Source organism: Macaca fascicularis, chromosome 19, assembly GCF_037993035.2.
Source record: "Macaca fascicularis isolate 582-1 chromosome 19, T2T-MFA8v1.1".
NCBI lineage: Eukaryota > Metazoa > Chordata > Mammalia > Primates > Cercopithecidae > Macaca > Macaca fascicularis.
The window spans coordinates 40291736-40311603 of NC_088393.1; the positions used below are offsets into that span (position 1 = coordinate 40291736).

Below are 19868 nucleotides of genomic sequence, written 5' to 3' on the forward strand. Positions count from 1 at the left end.
GCCCGGCTAGTTTTTTGTATTTTTTTAGTAGAGACGGGGTTTCACCGTGTTAGCCAGGATGGTCTCGATCTCCTGACCTCGTGATCCGCCCGTCTCGGCCTCCCAAAGTGCTGGGATTACAGGCTTGAGCCACCACGCCCGGCCTATTTCTTTAAAATAAAACAAAATCGGCCGGGTGCAATGGCTCATGCCTGTAACCCTAACACTTTGGGAAGCCGAGGCGGGTGGATCACTTGAGGTCAGGAGTTTGAGACCAGCCTGGCCAACATAGTGAAACCCTGTCTCTACTAAAAATATAAAAATTAGCTGGGCGTGGTGGTGGGTGCCTGTAGTCCCAGCTACTCAGGAGGCTGAAGCAGGAGAATCACTTGAACCTGGGAGGCGGAGGTTGCAGCGAGCTAAGATTGCACCACTGCACTCCAGCCTGGGCGAGAGAGAAAGACTCCCTCTCTAAATAAATTAATTAATTAAATAAAATAAAACAAAATCACACTGTGAAGCTTCACTGATTATAAAATATCACACGAACACCCAGGTCAGATTTGAAATGGAATTGCCCTAATTCAGTCTGCTGAACCACTTCTGCAGTACCTGTGTTTCTCTCAAATATGAAAGAGAAAAAATACAACAGAAAGTCCCTCAAACGTTCTCATTTTCGTATGATTGACATTTGTAGAGACTCTTTTAGGCTAAAATGACATGGTTGGAAGCCTGTGCCGAATGGCAGCTGGCCATGGCCACAACATGTGAATATTTTCATTTGCTTTAATGTGGAATTCAGCACATGACCCAAATTGAATCCTTAAAAATGCCTATAAAATTCCTAAGTTTCTCCAAGAGACTCTTCCTTTAAAATGCTTGCATTCTTGGCCGGATGCAGTGGCTCACGCCTGTAATCCCAGCATCTTAGGAGGCTGAGGTGGGCGGATCATCTGAGGTCAAGAGTTCAAGACCAGCCTGGTCAACATGGTGAAACCCGTATCTCTACTAGTAAAAATTAGCTGGGTGTGGTGGCACATGCTTGTAATCCCAGCTACTTGGGAGGTTCAAGCAGGAGAATCGCTTGAACCTAAGAGGCGGAGGTTGCAGTGAGCTGAGATCGCACCATTGGACTCCAGCTTGGGGAACAAGAGTGAAACTCCATCTCAAAAAAAAAAAGCTCATTCTTGTAGTCCAGCATCAAGCAACAGACAAATTAAATCATAAAGAAACTTCTACAATAGCAGCAACAGACATTTCCAGACACGTGGATTGTTTTGAGTCCCACAGACCGGTGGCAAGTCACATCTATTTTTGTGCAAACCTGGGCCACCCTGCACCTCATCCCCTTTCCCCTCCTTGATGGAATTTGGAGGCAACTGGTTAAAAACTCAAACTGATAGAGTTGAAGAGGGAAGGAAGAGGAGCGTAATCCAGGCCCCAGCCTGGCGGCACGGTCTTTCCTGTGTTCTCCATTGAAGCACCTCTTCCACTTCCCACTTGAATCCCCCATGGACCCAAGGGCCCTGCAGGCAGGGCTGTGGCCTCCGGCACCCAACACAGTGCCAGACACAGGTGGTCTTATGAGGATCTGCCAAACAGGAGAGGAGTCCAGATACCCAGGGATGTGGCAGGGGGGCACACAAGCAAAGACTCTGGTTATTCAAATATTTAAGGGGAATGAATTGACATCTTTGATTTCCTTTGAAATTGCATCATAAATAAGACAGACTGATGATATTAGCCCTTACCTTCATTTTCTTTTTCTGTTTGTTTTTTGAGACGCAATTTCACTGTTGCCCAGGCTGGAGTGCAGTGGCACAATCTCAGCTCACTGCATCTCCGCCTCCTGGGTTCAAGCGATTCTCTCGTGCCTCAGCGTCCCGAGTAACTGGGATTACAGGCATAGGCCACTATGCCCAGCTAATTTTTTTTTTTTTGAGACGGGATCTTGCTCTGTCGCCCAGGCTGGAGGGCAGTGGCATGGTCTCAGCTCCCTGCAATCTCTGCCTCCACCTCCTGGGTTCGAACAATTCACCTGCCTCAGCCTCTCAAGTAACTGGGATTACAGGTGTGCACCACCACATCCAGCTAATTTCTGTACGTTTAGTAGAGACAGGGGTTTTACCACATTGGCCAGTCTGGTCTTGAACTCCTGAGCTTGAGTGATCCGACTGCTTCAGCCTCCCAAAGTGCTGGGAATACAGGCCTTTAGCCATTACTTTCTTTTTTTTTTTTTTTTTTTTTTTTTTGAGATGGAGTCTTCCTCTATTGCCCAGGCTAGAGTGCAGTGGTGTGATCTCGGCTCACTGTAGACTCCGTCTCCTGGGTTCAAGCGATTCTCCTGCCTCAGCCTCCCGAGTAGCTGGAATTACAGACGCCCACCACCGTGCCCGGCTAATTTTTGTATTTTTTATTAGCGACGGGGTTTCACCATCTTGGCCAGGCTGGTCTGGAACTCCTGACTTCATGATCCACCCACCTCGGCCTCCCAGAGTGCTGGGATTACAGGCATGAGCCACCGCGCCCGGCCTAGCCATTACTTTCAATGGCAAAAACTGCAATTACCTTTGAACCAACCTAACAGACACAAAAATGCACAGATGGACAAATATGTGAGGAAGCAATGCTGGCAGTATGTTCCTGGAGGAAGTGAGTACACAGGAGTTTGCTATAAAATTCTTAGAATTTTTTGAAAAGTTTGGAAACTTTCATAATAAAATGTTAGAGAAAAAAACTTTAGCTATTCTTCCAAAAACATAGCCTAAACTGGTTACATGATTTAAGAAAAAAAGATACTATTAATAAAAGAGGATATAAGTTTTAAATTTCAAAGCATATCCACTACAGACCCTCTTTGACTTGGCCTCTTGGGGAAGGCCGGCCTGGGTTTCCAACCTGCCTTGTCTAAGACCCAGGAGGAGCTTCAGAAGTCATTAAAGGCCACAACAAAAATCTGGCAGGAATAAACGCACAAATTATGCATGTAGCTGGCTGAGAAGGGCCTCAGGGTCACTCTGTAGATATCAACTGACTCTGCCTGTTGAGCCTAAGGCCATTGCAAGAGATACATATTCTCTATCTCCTTTTTTTTTTTTTTTTTGGTTGCCCAGGCTGGAGTGCAGTGGTATGATCACAACTCACTGCGGCCTCCAACTCCTGGGCTCAAGTGATCCTCTTGCCTCAGCCTCCCAAGTAACTGGGACTACAGGCATGTGCCACTGCAAATGGTCTATTTCCATTTTAAACACTGAGTCCGGTGCCCATGGCTTTGAGATTTACCTTGAGGACAACTGAAAAGTCGACGTCTTTCGTTTCCTTCAGGCCAAGAGGAATCAGGGGAATCGTAAATGCCTCCCTATGAGGAACACAACAAGGTATATATGAACACCCCAAACCAGACCCCTGGGTATCCCACGGCCTTGTCCCCAGCAGCCCAGCTCAGGTGTGCGCCCTCTCCTTGCCCCATCCAGTACTCACCTAGCTGACGGGCTCATTTTCCATAAGGATGACTCTGGTCATGCCCCACCCTCTGCTCTAAAACTGACCCCAGCTCCCTAAGACTGCTGGACCACCCCGCCTAACACATCATGCCCCTGGTATCTTGACACTGATTTATCTTCCACTCTCAACACCTCAATGCTTCTTTTTTTTTTTTTTTTTTTTGAGATGGCATTTTGCTCTTGTTGTCCAGGCTGGAGTGCAATGGCGCAATCTCAGCTCACTGCAACCTCCTCCTCCTGGGTTCAAGGAATTCTCTTGCCTCAGCCCCCCGAGTAGCTGGGATTACAGGCACGCAACACCACACCCGGCTAATTTTTGTCTATTTTTTTAGTAGTGATGGGGTTTCACCATGTTGGCCAGGCTGGTCTCAAACTCCTGATCTCAAGTGATCTGCCCACCTCAGCCTCTCAATGTGCTGGAATGACAGGCACGAGCCTCTGCGTCCAGCCCAGTCGCAATGCTTCTTTGAGGCAGCTGTGCTGAGAGTCTATCCTGTGCCAGGTTCTGTGCCCGGTGCACTTGCTGCTCCCACCTGGGTGTACCACCCTGCTGCCCTGCGCCTCCTTTGTCAGCTCCTCACCCCCTCCTCCTCTGCTCCCCTCAGGAGCCCCATCCAACAGAGTGCACCTGCCTCCCAGCCCAGGACCAGACACCCTCCACCTCCTCTCTCCCAGCTGACCACTCAGTAACCACAGGTCACCCAGGGAGTGCTCCGTGAGCCTGCATTCCTAGGGGCAGGGCCAGCAGGAAGTGAACGGAGCTCAGGCTGTGTTTTGCAAACAGGGATTTAGCTCCCTGACCTGTAACAGGAGACCTCCTAGGGCTGCTCAGCCCAGCCCCACAAGAAGGCCAGAAAGGCTGGGCAGGGCGAGGGGACAATGCAGCTGTAAGCTGAACCTCGTTCTGCACAGCTGTGCTACAGCAGGTGAGACCCATCCCAGAGGCATGGAAAGTCGGATCCTGCTGAAGGCTCCTCCAGGCTATGCAGGGCGGGAAGCCAGGTTTGCGGCTGTCCAGGCAACAAGAGGAGGAGTAAGCGTCCTGAGCCGAGCTCCAGGACACCCCAGCCCCAATGTGGCACTGACAGCACCCTCTAGGTGACCTCGGGCCTCCCTGAGTTTTTCATCTGCACCATAAGGTTCTTTCTTTCCCGCCTACCTCCTAGAAGACTGTAAAGATCAACCGTGATAAGAAAGAAACAATCTACTGTGAAAACAGAATACTGCAGGCTGGGCGTGGTGGCTCACACCTATAATCCCATCACTTTGGGAGGCTGAAGCGGACAGATCACCTGAGGTCAGGAGTTCGAGACCAGCCTGGCCAATACGGTAAAACCCCGTCTCTACTAAAAATACAAAAACTACCTGGGCATGGTGGTGTACACCTGTAATCCCAGCTACTCAGGAGGCTGAGGCAGGAGAATCGCTTCAACTGGGAGGTGGAGCTAGCAGTGAGCCAAGATCACACCATTGCACTCTAGGCCTGGGTGACGGAGCGAGACTCCATCTCAGAAAAAAAAAAAAAAAAGATCAACCATGCAAAGAAAGAAACAATCTACTTTGAAAACAGAAGAGTGCAGGACCCAAATGCATGGTGTCGTGTTGAATCTGCACAGCTCTCCCTCTTCCCAATGACACAAGGCAGTGATTGACCACTCTAGAGCCCAGGGACCACCCCAGGGGCCTTCGGTTCACTCTGTGGGAAGCCCTGTGTTGCATGTCCCTGCTCTTTGGCACAGCAAATGCGAGTGTGGAACGGCCAACATTTATTACCAAAGCTTGGACCCATCTTGCCTCCTCCAGAACTTGAACCTTTTGGACAAAACACTAGAAGTGAACACCAGAGCATAGGCTGGGAGAACCTTCCATTAGCTGTCATATTGACTGGGCATTCAAAACTGCACAGGAGGCCAGGTGTGGTGGCTCATCTTCACCAGTTCCACCCCTTTGGCTCTGTGTTTGCAGGACCATCTCGTGGACACCAGCCTGTTTCCTGAGAAGCCGAGGAATGGTGTGCTGGGGGACAGCAGAGACAAGGAGCCCATGGCCCTGGATGGCACAGTCTATCAGGGGAGCAGTTCCACCTGCATCCTCCAGGAGACCTCCCTGTGATGCTGACTCAGGACGCTGCTTCTGTCAAGACCAGCCTGGCCAACATGGTGAAACCCCGTCTCTACTAAAAATACAAAAAATTAGCTGGGCAAGTTGGCACGTGCCTGTAGTCCCAGCTACTCAAGAGGCTGAGGCAGGAGAATCGCTTGAACCTGGGAGGCAAGGTTGTGGTGAGCTGAGATCGTGCCACTACACTCCAGCCTGGGCGACAGAGAGAGAGACTCCATTTCAAAAAAATAATAAAACGGGGCCGGGCATGGTGGCTCACGCCTGTAATCCCAGCACTTTGGGAAGCCGAGACAGGTGGATCACGAGGTCAGGAGTTCAAGACCAGCCTGGCTAACATGGTGAAACCCCATCTCTACTAAAAATACAAAAAATTAGCCGGGCGTGGTGGCATGTGCCTGTAGTCCCAGCTACTCAGGAGGCTGAGGCAGGAGAATCGCTTGAACCTGGGAGGCAGAGGTTGCAGTGAGCTGAGATCCCGCCACTGCACTCCAGCCTGGGCAACAAAGCAAGACTCTGTCTCAAAAAAAATAAATAGAAATAAAAAAATATAAAACAAACAAACAATAAAAACTGTATAGGAGCCCACAGGTAAGCCAGGCATGGGGCGTCACAAAGGGAAGAGCCAGCGAGGTTTCACACACTGATGCTTCCCCTCCAGCTCGGAAACTACCCTGGTGCCCCGCGGAGGACCAGCACCAGGAAACACACATTCCATAGGTGACTCAAGGTTCCCAAATCCAGGGAGCTATTTTCCGACTGAGTTTCCCCCGGGACCCACCTACTTTTTGAGCAGTCTCATGCCCGCACTGAAAAGGCACGTAAACCCTTCTCTGAACTGTCTCAAAGTTATTTCTCCTTAAAAAGAAGCATTTCACTTAGCATTTTGTTTTGTTTTTGTGTTTTGAGACAGGACTTCTTTCTGTTGCCCTTACTGCAGTCTCGACCTCCCTGGCTCAAGTGATCTTCCCACCTCAGCCTTCTGAGTAGCTGGGACTACAGGTGTGCACCACCACGCCTGGCTAATTTTCCTATTTTTTGTAGAGATGGGGTTTCACTATGTTGCCCAGGCTAGCCTCGAACTCCTGGGCTCAAGTGATCCCCCACCTCAGCCTCCTGAAGAGCTGGGATTACAGGCATGAGGCAAGAGGGGCACTTATTTCATAGTTGGATCTCCATTTTTGGAGATGTATTGCAATTCTGAGGGATGGTGGTGTTGGCTTTCATCTTGAAGAAATCGATTCTAAAATTGAGTTATGGAGAATGATACGATAGAGTGCCTTCAAAATTGGCCTAGGGGCCAGGCGCAGTGGCTCACATCTGTAATTCTAGCACTTTGGGAGGCCAAGGTGAGCAGATTACTTGAGACCAGGGGTTCAAGACCAGCCTGGTCAACATGATGAAACCCTGTCTTTCTTTAAAAAAAAAAAAAAAAAAAAATGCAAAAATTAGCCAAGTGTGATGGTGCACGCCTGTAATCCCAGCTACCCAGATGGCTGAGGCACAAGAATCGCTTGAACCTACAAGGTAGAGATTGCAGTGAGCTGAGATCGTGCCACTGCACTCCAACCTGGGTGAGAGAGGGAGACTCTCTGTCCAAAAAAAAAAAAAAAAAAGGAAATACAACCTTAAAAGGAGACTGGTATATTACTTTGTTTTAATATGGATTTTTCTGTTTCAGTTTGTCACCTCTAGCTAGGAAATGGACTGCAGTCCAACGTAAGTACAGTGCACAGGATCTCTGTGTGTGCATAGTGGTTTCCCCTTACAGGGTCGATTTTGGCCTTAATCCCAAAAAGTATTTGTATATACTTTTTGTTCCTTGGCAAATAAATGAGGAAATAATTAGCCAACATTGGAAAGGTACTGTCCTAACAATGTCCCTTTAATGTTTCTTAGGAAAATTATGGTGACCCACTAAAATATCCTTGCTCAATGTCTGTTCAGTTGAATTTAATAACATATCTTGTTAATGTTTGCCTGTCTATGAAATGTGACTACGCGGAATTACTGAAAATTAACTATAAAATCAAAGGCATCTAACTTTTAAACTTATCTTGGTTCATCACGTATATTTATACTAGATTTTGTACTGTCTTCATTTTTTGTTTGTTTGTTTGTTCTGAGACACAGTCTCGCTCTGTCAGCCAGGCCGGAGTTGCAGTGGTGTGATCTCGGCTACTGAAACTTCTGACTCCCTGGTTCAAGCAATTCTGCCTCAGCCTCTGAGAAGCCAGGATTATAGGCGTGCACCACCACGTCCGGCTATTTTTTTTATTTTTAGTAGAGACAGGGTTCCACCATGTTGGCCAGGCTGGTCTCGAACTCCTGACCTCAGGTGATCTACCCGCCTCGGCCTCCCAAAGTGTTGGGATTACGGGAATGAGCCACCGTGCCTGGCTTCACAAATGCCTTTTTGTCCAACACTGCAGGTATGTTCCAACAAATGGACTCATCCCTTCCAGTCTAGCACCTCGCTCAACCCCAAACCTGATGGTTCTCTCACTTCTCAAAGTGGGGGCTGCCACACCTAGTCTAGAACCCTATCTGGCCTCTTTGTGCAGCACCCTGGATGCACGCAGGATCTCCGGCTCAGAGGCTTCTGGAAGGTGTGCTGCTCCCACTTACTCTGTGTTCTGATAGACGCCCACCGAGATGTTCAGCCCCTCCAGCTCTTCCTTGAGCATCTGCAGGTCTGAGTTGACGAAGCTCAGCTCCAGCCGCACTTGTTCCCGTACCTTTGGGTTCGTGGCCACTCTGTTCAAACAGAAGAGGGAGAGAAGTGCCCTCAGCCAGGTATCCCAGCTTCTGGGTGAGCAGACCCAATCCCCAGTCCCTGCAGGGAGGATCATGGCACGGCTTGCAGAGGAGGGTCGGGAGTATCCCAGGGACACAGGGCGCCTGCCCAGCTTGCAGCACACCTGCCAGTACGTGGAGCTGGGGACACAGGCAATGACACTGTGAGCTGCAGACATGAACTCTATGACATCCTGCAAAAAATCAGCCTTGAAAAGAGAAAACAAAACTGCTCCCAGCCATGCCCTAAAACACTGTAAGATATCCACTTGAAAAGAAATGAACGATTCCTTTTGGTAGGAGAAATCAAAATAAATAAATATAAAATTTGTTTAAAAAAAAGAAAGAAACGGATAATTAGCTGGGCATGGTGGTGCATGCCTGTAGTCCCAGGCCGGAGGATTGCTTGAGACCAGGAGGTTAATACTGCAGGGGGCTGTGATCACGCCAGCGCACTCCAGCCTGGGTGACAGGGCAAGACACTGTCTCTAAAAACTAAAACAAGATAAAATGAAATAAAATATAAAAATATATACATACAAGATAGAAAGTAAAATAAAATAAATGAATGAGAAAATGAAGGGAGAAGTAATGCTTCCCAATTCATTCTATGAGACTAGTATTAGCAACCCAAACCTAGAAACATATAAATAGGATTATACACCATAACCAAGTGGGATTTATCCCAGGAATGCAAGGTTGGTTTAACATCTGAAAATCAATTAATATATTACATTAACAGAATAAAGGACAAAACACATGGTGACTTCAAAAGACATTGAAAAAACTATGTCACAAAATCCATCCCAGATTCGTAATAAAAATTCTCAACAAAGTAGGAATAAAAAAGAATTCACGAAATCTGATAAAAGATATCTACAAAACCCCACAGTTAACATCACACTTAGTGGTGAATGACTGCTTTCCCATTCTCATCAGGAACAAGGCAAAGATGCCCGCTTTTGCTATTTCTAATCAATGAGGCAAACAAAGAAATTAAAGGCATCCAGATTAGAAAGGAAGAAATAAAACTGTCTTTATTCACAGATGGCATTATCTTATATATAGAAAATCCAATGCATCCATAAAACAAATATTAGTACTAATAAATTTAGGAAGGTCACAGGGTATAATCAATATACAAATATCAATTCTTTTATTTTTTTCTCTAGACAAGGTCTCACTCTGTCACCTAGGCCGGAATGCAATGTCACCATTATGGCTTACTATAGCCTCAACCTCCCAGGCTGAAGCCATCCTCCAGCCTCAGCCTCCCAAGCAGCTGGGCCTACAGGTGCACACCACCATGCTGGCTAATTTTTGTATTTTTTTGCAGAGATGGAGTATCACTATGTTGCCCAGGCTGGTCCAGAAATCCTGGGTTCAAGCAATCTTTCTGCCTCAGCCTCCCAAAGTGCTGGGATTACAGGCACGAGCCACCGTGCCTGGCCAAATCTATTTCTATATACTAGCAATGAACAATCTTGAAATTGAGAAAACCATTCCATTCACAATAGCATCAAAAAGAATAAAATATTCAGGAATAAACAAAAGAATCACAAGACATGTAAACCGAAAACTACAAAACAATGCTGGAAATATAGTAAAAGAAGAGCTATTCCATTGTATAGGAAGGCTCATTATTGTCAACATGTCAAGCCTCCTTAGTTGGTACATTCATTCATTGCAACCTCAATCAAAATCCCACTAACCTTTTTAATAGAAATCGACCAGCTGATCCTAAAATTCATACGGAAATGCAAAAAAAAAAAAAAAAAAAACCTACAATAGGCAAAACAATTTTGAAAAATAAGAACAGAGTTGGAAGACTTATATTGATTTTAAAATTTACTAAGGAGCTGGGCTGGGCATGGTGGCTCACATCTGTAATCCTGGCACTTTGGGAGGCTGAGGTGGGTATATCACCTGAGGTCAGGAGTTCAAGACTAGCCTGGCCAACATGGTGAAACCCCATCTCTACTAAAAACACAAAAAATTAGACAGGCATGGTGGCGGGCGCCTGTAATCCCAGCTACTTGGGAGCCTGAGGCAAGAGAATCCCTTGAACCCAGGAGGCCGAGATTGCCTTGAGCCAAGATCGCACCACTGCACTCTAGCCTGGGCAACAAGAGCAAAACTGCATCTCAAAAAAAAAATAACAAATAGCCGGGCACAGCGGCTCAAGCCTGTAATCCCAGCACTTTGGGAGGCCGAGACGGGCAGATCACGAGGTCAGGAGATCAAGACCATCCTGGCTAACACGGTGAAACCCCATCTCTACTAAAAAATACAACAAACTAGCCAGGCGAGGTGGTGGGCATCTGTAGTCCCAGCTACTCCGGAGGCTGAGGCAGGAGAATGGCATGAACCCGGGAGGCGGAGCTTACAGTGCTGTGAGATCTGGCCACTGCACTCCAGCCTGGGCGACAGAGCGAGACTCTGTCTCCAAAAAAAAAAATTTTTTTAATAAATAAATAAATAATAAAAAATAAACTTACTAAGAAGCCATAGTCATCAAAATAGCGTGGTACCGACATAAAGATAGGCAATGAAACAGAATAAGAGTCCAGGAATAAATGTTTACATTTACATAAGTAAATCTTTATAATTGATTTTGAACAAAAGTGCCAAATCAATTCAATGTGGAAAAGATTATTGTTTCAACAAATAGTGCTAAAGCAGGTTGACATCCATAGGTACGTCAGGGTCCCTAAAACCACCCCCAAAGTTCAATGTTAATCTAGGAGGACTTGCAAAAGCCATGGCTATGGTTTACTACAGCAAAAGACACAAAGCATAATGAGCAAAGGGAAAGGCACATAGGGTGAAATTGGGAGGAGGCCCGGCCCAGACTTCTAGGGGTCCTCTCTCTGTGGAATCCCACAGACCGTGCTTAACTCCCCCAGCAAGGAGTTGTGACAACACACGTAAAATGACATCTACCAGGGAAGCTCAGAGACTCCATGTCCAGGGTTTTCACTGGGGGTTGATAGCATAGGCACCTCTGCCCAGCATGCTCCAAAATTCTGGATTCCCAGAAGGAAAGCAAGTGGTTCCACATAAACCATACCGTTTGTACAAACAGTTCAGGCACAGTGAGTCAATCTTATCAGTCTGGGAATGATGAGAACACTTCTAAAATCGAAGTTTCTAGACACCAGCCAAAGGCCAGTCTTACAAGCAGGGCTTTCTAAGGAGAGCAGTTCTGGGCCTGATAGGTGAACTCTTTTCTGCACAATAGGTAAGAATTAACCTAAATCTAAATGGCACACCATTTACAAACACTGTCCAAACAGGTTATAGACTGCAACAAGAGCTACACCTCTAAAACTTCTAGACGAAAATATAGGACGCAATCTTCGTGACCTTAGGTTGGATAAAATATTCTTAGCTACACACGAAAAGGACAATCCATAAAAGAATAAATCGGGGACAGGCGCAGTGGTTCACGCCTGTAATCCCAGACCAGCCTAGCCAATATGGTGAAACCCCATCTCTACTAAAAATACAAACAAAAAATTAGCTGGGGGTGGTGGCAGGCACCTGTAGTCCCAGCTACTTGGGAGGCTGAGGCAGGAGAATCGCTTGAACCAAGGAGGCATAGGCTGCAGTGAGCCGAGATTGCATCCCTGCACTCCAGCCTGGTGACAGAGCAAGACTCTGTCTCAAAAAAAAGAAAAAGAAAAAAGGCGGCCAGGGGCAGTGGCTCGCGCCTGTAATCCCAGCACTTTGGGAGGCCGAGACAGGTGGATCACCTGAGGTTGGGAGTTCGAGACCAGCCTGACCAACATGGTGAAACTCCATCTCTACCAAAAATACAAAATTAACTGGGTGTGGTGGTGCGTGCCTACAATCCCAGATATTCGGGAGGCAGAGGCAGAAGAATCGCCTGAACCCAAGAGGCGGAGGTTGCAATGAGCTGAGATCGCACCACTGCATTCCAGCCTGGGCAACTAGAGCGAAACTCCATCTCAAAAAAAAAAAAAAGAAAATGAAAAGACAAGCCACAGACCGGGAGAAAATACTTTCAAATTATATATCTAACAAAGAATCTGTATCCAGGCTGGATGCAGTGGCTTATGTGTGTCATCCCAGCACTTTGGGAGGCTGAGGAGGGTGGGTCACTTCAGGCCAGGAGTTTGAGACCAGCCTGGCCAACATGGTGAAACCTCATCTCTACTAAAAACACAAAACTTAGCTGGGGGTGGTGGTGCACACCTGTAGACTCAGTCACTCAGGAGGCTGAGGCAGGAGAATTGCTTGAACCCAGGAGGCAGAGGTTATAGTGAGCAGAGACTGTACCACTCTCCTCTAGCCTGGACAACAGAGTGAGACTCCCTCTCAAAAAAAAAAAAAAGTTTTCAAGCAGAGCTTTTGAAACCTACTCAAAGGCCTTATAGATGCTCCCTCGTGTTATAGATTAGGAATCACCACTAAAATAACAGAAACAGTAACAGCCAGGCTGTAAGCCAGGCCTGTACTGAGCACGTGTTGGTGAACTTTAGACTGGTAGAGAATCATCCTCATTTCACGGATGAGGAAGCCTGAGGTTCATTAGCCAAGAGCTCCCGGCCATCGGGAGAGACTGTGAGTATCTGACCTCTGTCCCTTCCTCTGCTGATGAAAACCCAGCCACCGGTCACCTGATTGCACACGTGCACATTTGGACTCCCCCAGACAATAAGATACTAGAAGCTCAGCTTGGTGAATTTCATCAATTTAGAGATTTGTGTGTGCGTATGGCTATGACACCAGTAAGAATACATTTTAGGCAGGGCACAGTGGCTCACATCTGTAATCCCAGCACTTTGAGAGGCTGAGGCAGGCGGATCACTTGAGGCCAAGAATTCAAGATCAGTCTGGGCCACACGGCAAAACCCTGTCTCTACTAAAAAGACAAAAATCAGCCAGGCGTAGTGGCACATGCCTGTAGTCCCAGCTACTCAGGAGGCTGAGGTATGAGAATCGCTTGAACCCAGGAGATGGAGGTTGCAGTGAGCTGAGACTGCACCACAGTACTCCAGCCCGTGTGACAGAGCGAGACTCCATCACGAAAAATAGAAAAAAGAAATATATTTTACAACTCAGTACATGCATGCACACACACACACAGACACATGCCCCTTCAACAAAAGTCTCACAAAAGTCATAGGCGTGATTCACTCCAGCGTATTCTATTCTACTCTAATAACTTCTTTTTTTAAAAAAAAAAATCATGTCTGCAATCCTCCAATTCTCTGATTATCAGACACCAACTGGGTATCCAACAATTCAATTCGATTCTGACCCCAGCTCCTGGGGTAAGCACATACTCCACAGAGTAGTGGCTCGGTCCCACAAAGCTGCCCCCATTTTAGGGACCAGTCACACATCCTGGCGGGGGGGAAACCTGTGCTTCTGACTGATGAGCTGTCAATCAAGGGTTCCCACTGCCACCTCCTCAGGTTTGGTAATTCACCAGAACGTCTCCCAGAACATAGGAAAGCAGCTGAAGGACCAGTACTGGTTTATGTTATTCAGTTCGGGAACAGTCAATTGGAAGATGTACACAGGGCAAGTTATGGTGGGAGGGGGTAGGGCTTCCATGTTCTCTCCAGGCACCTCAACATGTTCACCAACCCAGAGGCTCCCTGAACCTCATCGTTTAGGGTTTATTTTATTTTTATTTTGGGGACCGCGTCTTGTTTTGTCACCCAGGCTGGAGTGCAGTGGTGTGATCACGGCTCACTGTAGCCTCGCCCTCCAGGGCTCAAGTGATCCTCCCACCTCAGCCTCCCAAGTAGCTAGGACTACAGGCGTGTACCACCACACCCAGCTAATTTTTATATTTTTTTCACCATGTTGCCCAGTCTGGTCTCAAACTCCTGGGCTCAAGCAATCCGCCTGCCTCAGCCTTCCAAAGTGCTGGGATTACAGGCATGAGCCACCACGCCCAGCCTTATTTTGTTTTTTGTAGAGATGGTTGGTGTCTTGCTATGTTGCCCAGGCTGGCCTCCACTCCTGGGCTCCTGGGCTTGAGTGATCCTCCCTCACCCTCCTGAGTAGCTGGAACTACAGATATGCACCACTGTGCCTTGCTAATGCAGGTTTTTTTTGTTTTGTTTTTGTTTTGAGACAGAGTCTCGCTCTCTCCCACAGGCTGGAATACAGGCGCACGATCTCAGCTCACTGTAACCTCCACCTCCCAAGTTCAAGTGATTCTCCTGCCTCAGGCTCCCGAGTAGCTGGGATTACAGGCGCCCATCACCATGCCCGGCTAATTTTTGTATTTTTAGTAGAGATGGGGTTTTGCCATGTTGGCCAGGCTGGTCTCGAACTCCTGACCTCAGGTGATCCACCCACCTCGGCTGCCCAAAGTGCTGATTACAGGCGTGAGCCACCGTGCCCGGCCTAATGCAGGGTTTTTAATGGAGGCTTCATTAAGGATAGATGATTAAATCATTGGCCACTAGTGACTGAGCTGGATCTCCAGCCTCTCTCCCCTCTCCAGAGGTCACAGAGGGAGGAGCTGAAAGTTCCAGCCCTCTCACCATGGTTTGGGCTTTCTAGGGATCAGCATCCATTCTAAAGCCTCCCACCAAGAGGGATCTCATTAGCATACAAAAGATACTTTATCACTCAGGAGCTCTGTGCCAGGAACACAGGAACAGGATAAAGACCAAATATTTATCTTTTATTATGCCACAGCAACGCAATGAATTGATGTCATTACACACCACAGGTCACAATCTGCAGCTGTGCTACAAAGAGCTTATTGAGAAAACGACTGATTGTGTAGCTGATAATGTTCACAAGGATTGGGGCAGCGGGAATCCTCCCATCCCTCAGTACCAGGAATGGGTTCATTTCTTCTTACAAATGGGTTTCCTTTTGGCTAGTGAATATAAAATGTGTTCCAAATATATTCCCTTCCTCCTATTGCCTGCTAGGCAGCTCAGAGACAAACCACGACTCACATTTCACAAAGTATATAGGACTTTGTGGCACGCACTAGCCTTACCTCCAGCTAAATCTTTCCTTTATTCTTCTTTCTCTTGCCTTCATATCTTCATTCACTCCTGATTTAAATCTTACATGTTGTATGAATGTGTTAAGGTACTTCAAATCCACTTTGAGGGAAGATAAACAATTATAATTCCTAGAGGACGAGCCTTCTTTCTCTGGGTATTTTTTTCCTGGAACGTGGCATAGCCCTTTCCATATCATAGGGGCGCTGAACAAATTTCAGTTCATGGAAGAACAAATGACAGAGTGAAGATTACTCCCTCTGGGCAGTGAGGGAGCTGATTGGTTCTCAGCACCAGAGTAGGTTCAACTTAAATATAAAAACTAAGGCGGGACACGGAGGTTCATACCTGTAATCCCAGCACTCTGGGAGGCCAAGGTAGACAGATCACCTAAAGTCAGGAATTCAAGATCAGCCCGGCCAATATGGTGAAACCCTGTCTCTACTAAAAATACAAAAATTAGCTGGGCATGGTGGTGCATGCCTGCACTCTCAGTTACTCGGGAGGCTGAGGCAGGAGAATCACTTGAACCTGGGAAGCGGAGGTTGCAGTTAGCAGAGATCATGCCACCGCACTCCAGCCTGGGCAACAGAGGGAGGCTCCATTTCAAAAAAATAAAAAGTAAAATAGGCCAGGCACAGTGGCTCACGCCTGTAATACTAGCACTTTGGGAGGCCAAGATGGGCAAATCACCTGAGGTCAAGAGTTGGAGACCAGCCTGACCAACACGGAGAAATCCCGTCTCTACTGAAAATACAAAATTAGCCGGGCGAGGTGGCCGGCACTTGTAATCCCAGCTACTCAGGAGGCTGAGGCAGGAGAATCACTTGAACCCAGGAGGCACAGCTTGTGGTGAGCCGATATCGTGCCATTGCACTCCAGCCTGGGCAACAAGAGGGAAACTCCATCTCAAAAAAGAAAAAAGTAAATAAAATAAAAATAAAAATAAATAAAAACTGAGACCCTAAGAATCCCACCAAAATCCCTGGAGAGCTTCCACATAATGTCAACTCTTTATTTTTCCACCTTTATATATAAATTTGCCATGTCTCCCCCATCCCAGCTTGGCAAAACAGTTTTTGGTGTTTTTTTTTAAATATATTTTTTAATAGAGTCAGGGGTCTCAACATATGCCCAGGCTGGTCTCAAACTGCTAAGACAAAGCAATCCTCTTGCCTCATCCTCCCAAAGTGCTAGGATTATAGGTGTGAGCTATCGCGCCTAGCCTGGCAACGATTTTTTATTTAAGATTTGCCACAAGGCCGGGAATGGTGGCTCACGCCTGTAACCCCAACACTTTGGGAGGCCGAGGTGGGCAGATTACGAGGTCAGGAGATCAACACCATCCAGGCTAACATAGTGAAACCCTGTCTCTACTAAAAATACAAAAAATTAGCTGGGCGTGATGGCGGCACCTGTAGTCCCAGCTACACGGGAGGCTGAGGCAGGAGAATGGCGTGAACCCAAGAGGCAGAGCTTGCAGTGAGTAGAGACTGCACCACTGCACTCCAGTTTGGGCAACAGAGCGAGACTCCGTCTCAAAAAAAAAAAAAAAAAAATACAAAACTTAGCTGGGCATGGTGGCACGCGCCTGTAGTCCCAGCTACTCAGGAGGCTGAGGCAGGAGAATCGCTTGAACCTGGGAGGCAGAGGTTGTAGTGAGCCAACATTATCGCACCACTGCACTCCAGCTTGGGCAATAGAGCTAGACTCCATCTCAAAAAAAAAAAAAAAGATTTGCAAGAAAGTCAGGTGAAGTGGGTCATGCCTATGATCCTAGTGCTTTGAGAGATTGAGGCAGGAGGATTGCTTGAGGCTAGGAGTTCAAGACCAGTCGAAGCAACATAGTGAGACCTTGTCTCTAAAACAAATACATTTTTTTATTTTAGTTTAGTTTTCATTTTTGAGACAGAGTCTTGCTCTGTCACCCAGGCTGGAGTGCAGTGGTACGATCTTGGCTCACTGCAACCTCCACCTCCAGGTTCAAGCAATTCTCCTGCCTCAGCCTCCCAAGTAGCTGGGGTTGCAGGTGTGCGCCACCACACCCAGCTAATATTTTGTATTTTTAGTAGAGATGGGGTTTCACCCTGTTGGCCAGGCTGGTCTTGAACTCCTGACCTCAAGTGATCCACCTGCCTCTGCCTCCCAAAGTGCTGAGATTACAGGCATGAGACACCACACCCAGCCAATTTTTGTATTTTTAGTAGAGACAGGGTTTCACCATGTTGCCCAGGCTGGTTTTGAACTCCTGGCCTCAGGTGATTCTTGAGGATCGGCCTCCCAAAGTGCTGGGATTACAGGCTTGAGCCACCACACCTGGCCTAAAAAAAAGGTTTAGATACATTTCCAACAAATCAATGAGTTGCCCTTAAGATGTAGAACTCTTTACGTTGGTCACTGTGAAAACTGTTGGCAGCCAGGCGGGGTCTCAGGGTTGGTTTCTGTAATGCTGACCTTTGGTGCAAACACGATTCAGAAATCAACCCTGGAGTCTGAGCTTCGTTGCTAGCACAGGTGTATGTCAGAGGTGTTCGAAGCAAAGTGACTCCGTTTTGAGTGAGGGCTGGAAAATGAGGCTGAGACTTGTTGGGCTGCATTCTCAGAAAATTAGCCATTCCTAGCCTCTAGATGTTTACAGCAAAGGGAACAAATTAATAATGTTTACTAAAACAGACCCAGACCTGGGAGTGTCCAGATATCCCATGGAGAACAAAGGCATTCCTCAATTTTGCTTTAAAGATAATAATATCGGGCCGGGCGCAGTAGCTCACACCCATAATCCTGAGGCGGGCGGATCACAAGGTCAGGAGATCCAGACCATCCTGGCTAACATGGTGAAAACCCGTCTCTGGCCGGGCGCGGTGGCTCAAGCCTGTAATCCCAGCACTTTGGGAGGCCGAGACGGGCGGATCACGAGGTCAGGAGATCGAGAGACGATCCCGGCTAACACGGTGAAACCCCGTTTCTACTAAAAAATACAAAAAAATAGCCGGGCGAGGTGGCGGGCGCCTGTAGTCCCAGCTACTCGGGAGGCTGAGGCAGGAGAATGGCGTAAACCCGGGAGGCGGAGCTTGCAGTGAGCTGAGATCCGGCCACTGCACTCCAGCCTGGGTGACAGAGCAAGACTCCGTCTCAAAAAAAAAAAAAAAAAAAAAAAAAAGAAAACCCGTCTCTACCAAAAATACAAAAAAATTAGCTGGGCGTGGTGGTGCGTGCCTGTAGTCCCAGCTACTTGGGAAGCTGAGGCAGAAGAATGATGTGAACCCGGGAGGCGGAGCTTGCAGTGAGCCGAGATCATGCCACTGCACTCCAGCCTGGGGACAGAGCTAGACTCCATCTCAAAAAAAAAAAAAAAAAAAAGATAATAATATTGATTCTTGCAAAATATAGTAATTAAGAAAATTCTTTTTTTTTTTTTTTTTTTTTTGAGACAGAGTCTTGCTCTGTCGCCCAGGCTGGAGTGCAGTGGCACAATCTTAGGAGTCTGAGGCAGGAGGATTACTTGAGGCCAGGAGTTCAAGACCAACCTGGGCAATATAGGGAGACCTCCATCTCTACAAAAAATCTGAAAATGAAAATTAGTTGGGAATGATGGTAAACGCCTATAGTCCCAGCTGCTCAGGAGGCTAAGGCAGGAGGATCACTTGAGCCCAGGAGTCTGAGGCTGCAGTAGGCTAGGACTGCACTGCTACACTCCAGTGTGGGCAACAGAGCAAGACCTTCTCTCAAAAAATAAATAGGCACAGTGGCTCACACCTGTAATCGCAGCACTCTGGGAGACCTAGGCACAAGGATTGCTTGAGTCCTGGAGTTTGAGACCAGCCTGAGCATCATAGGGAGACCCAGTCTCCACAAAAAATTTTTAAAATTGACTGAATGCCAGTCAGGTCTGGTGACTCATGTCTGTAATCCCAGCACTTTGGGAGGCTGAGGTAGGTGGATCACTTGAGGCCAGAAGTTTGAGAACAGCCTGGACAGCATGGTGAACCCCCTCTCTATTAAAAATATAAAAATTAGCCGGGCAGTGGTGCATGCCTGTAATCCCAGCTACTAGGGAGGCTGAGGCAGGAAAATCACTTGAACCCAGGAGGCAACAGAGCAAGGGAAAAAAAAAAAAAAAAAATTAGCCTAGTGTGGTGGTACACATCTGTGGAGGCTGAAGCAGGAGGATAGCTTGAGCCCAGAAGGTTGAGGCTGCGGTGAGCTGTGATCATACCACTGAACTCCAGGTTGGACAACACAACAAGACCCTACCTCAAAATGAATAAATATAAAAATTTTATTTATTTATTTATTTATTTATTTATTTATTGAGACAGAGTCTCCCTCTGTCACCCAGGCTGAAGTGCAGTGGCATGATCTCGGCTCACTGCAACCTCCGTCCCCCTGACTCAAGTGATTCTCCTGCCTCAGCCTCCCAAGTAGCTGGGATTACAGGTGCACACCACCACACCCAGCTCATTTT

At 47.2% G+C, this 19868-nt stretch overlaps 1 protein-coding gene across 1 annotated transcript in view; it reads right to left on the reverse strand.

Moving 5' to 3' along the window:
* The window catches only part of RHPN2 (rhophilin Rho GTPase binding protein 2), an 85948-nt gene that overhangs the window by 39092 nt on the left and 26988 nt on the right, over window positions 1–19868 (reverse strand). Inside the window, exons 3-4 of the mRNA XM_045380655.2 lie at window positions 8229–8357; window positions 3262–3337 (exon numbers count right to left, since the gene is read on the reverse strand). Coding sequence (XP_045236590.2) covers window positions 3262–3337; window positions 8229–8357 — 205 coding nt within the window. The remainder of the gene's footprint in view (window positions 1–3261; window positions 3338–8228; window positions 8358–19868) is intronic.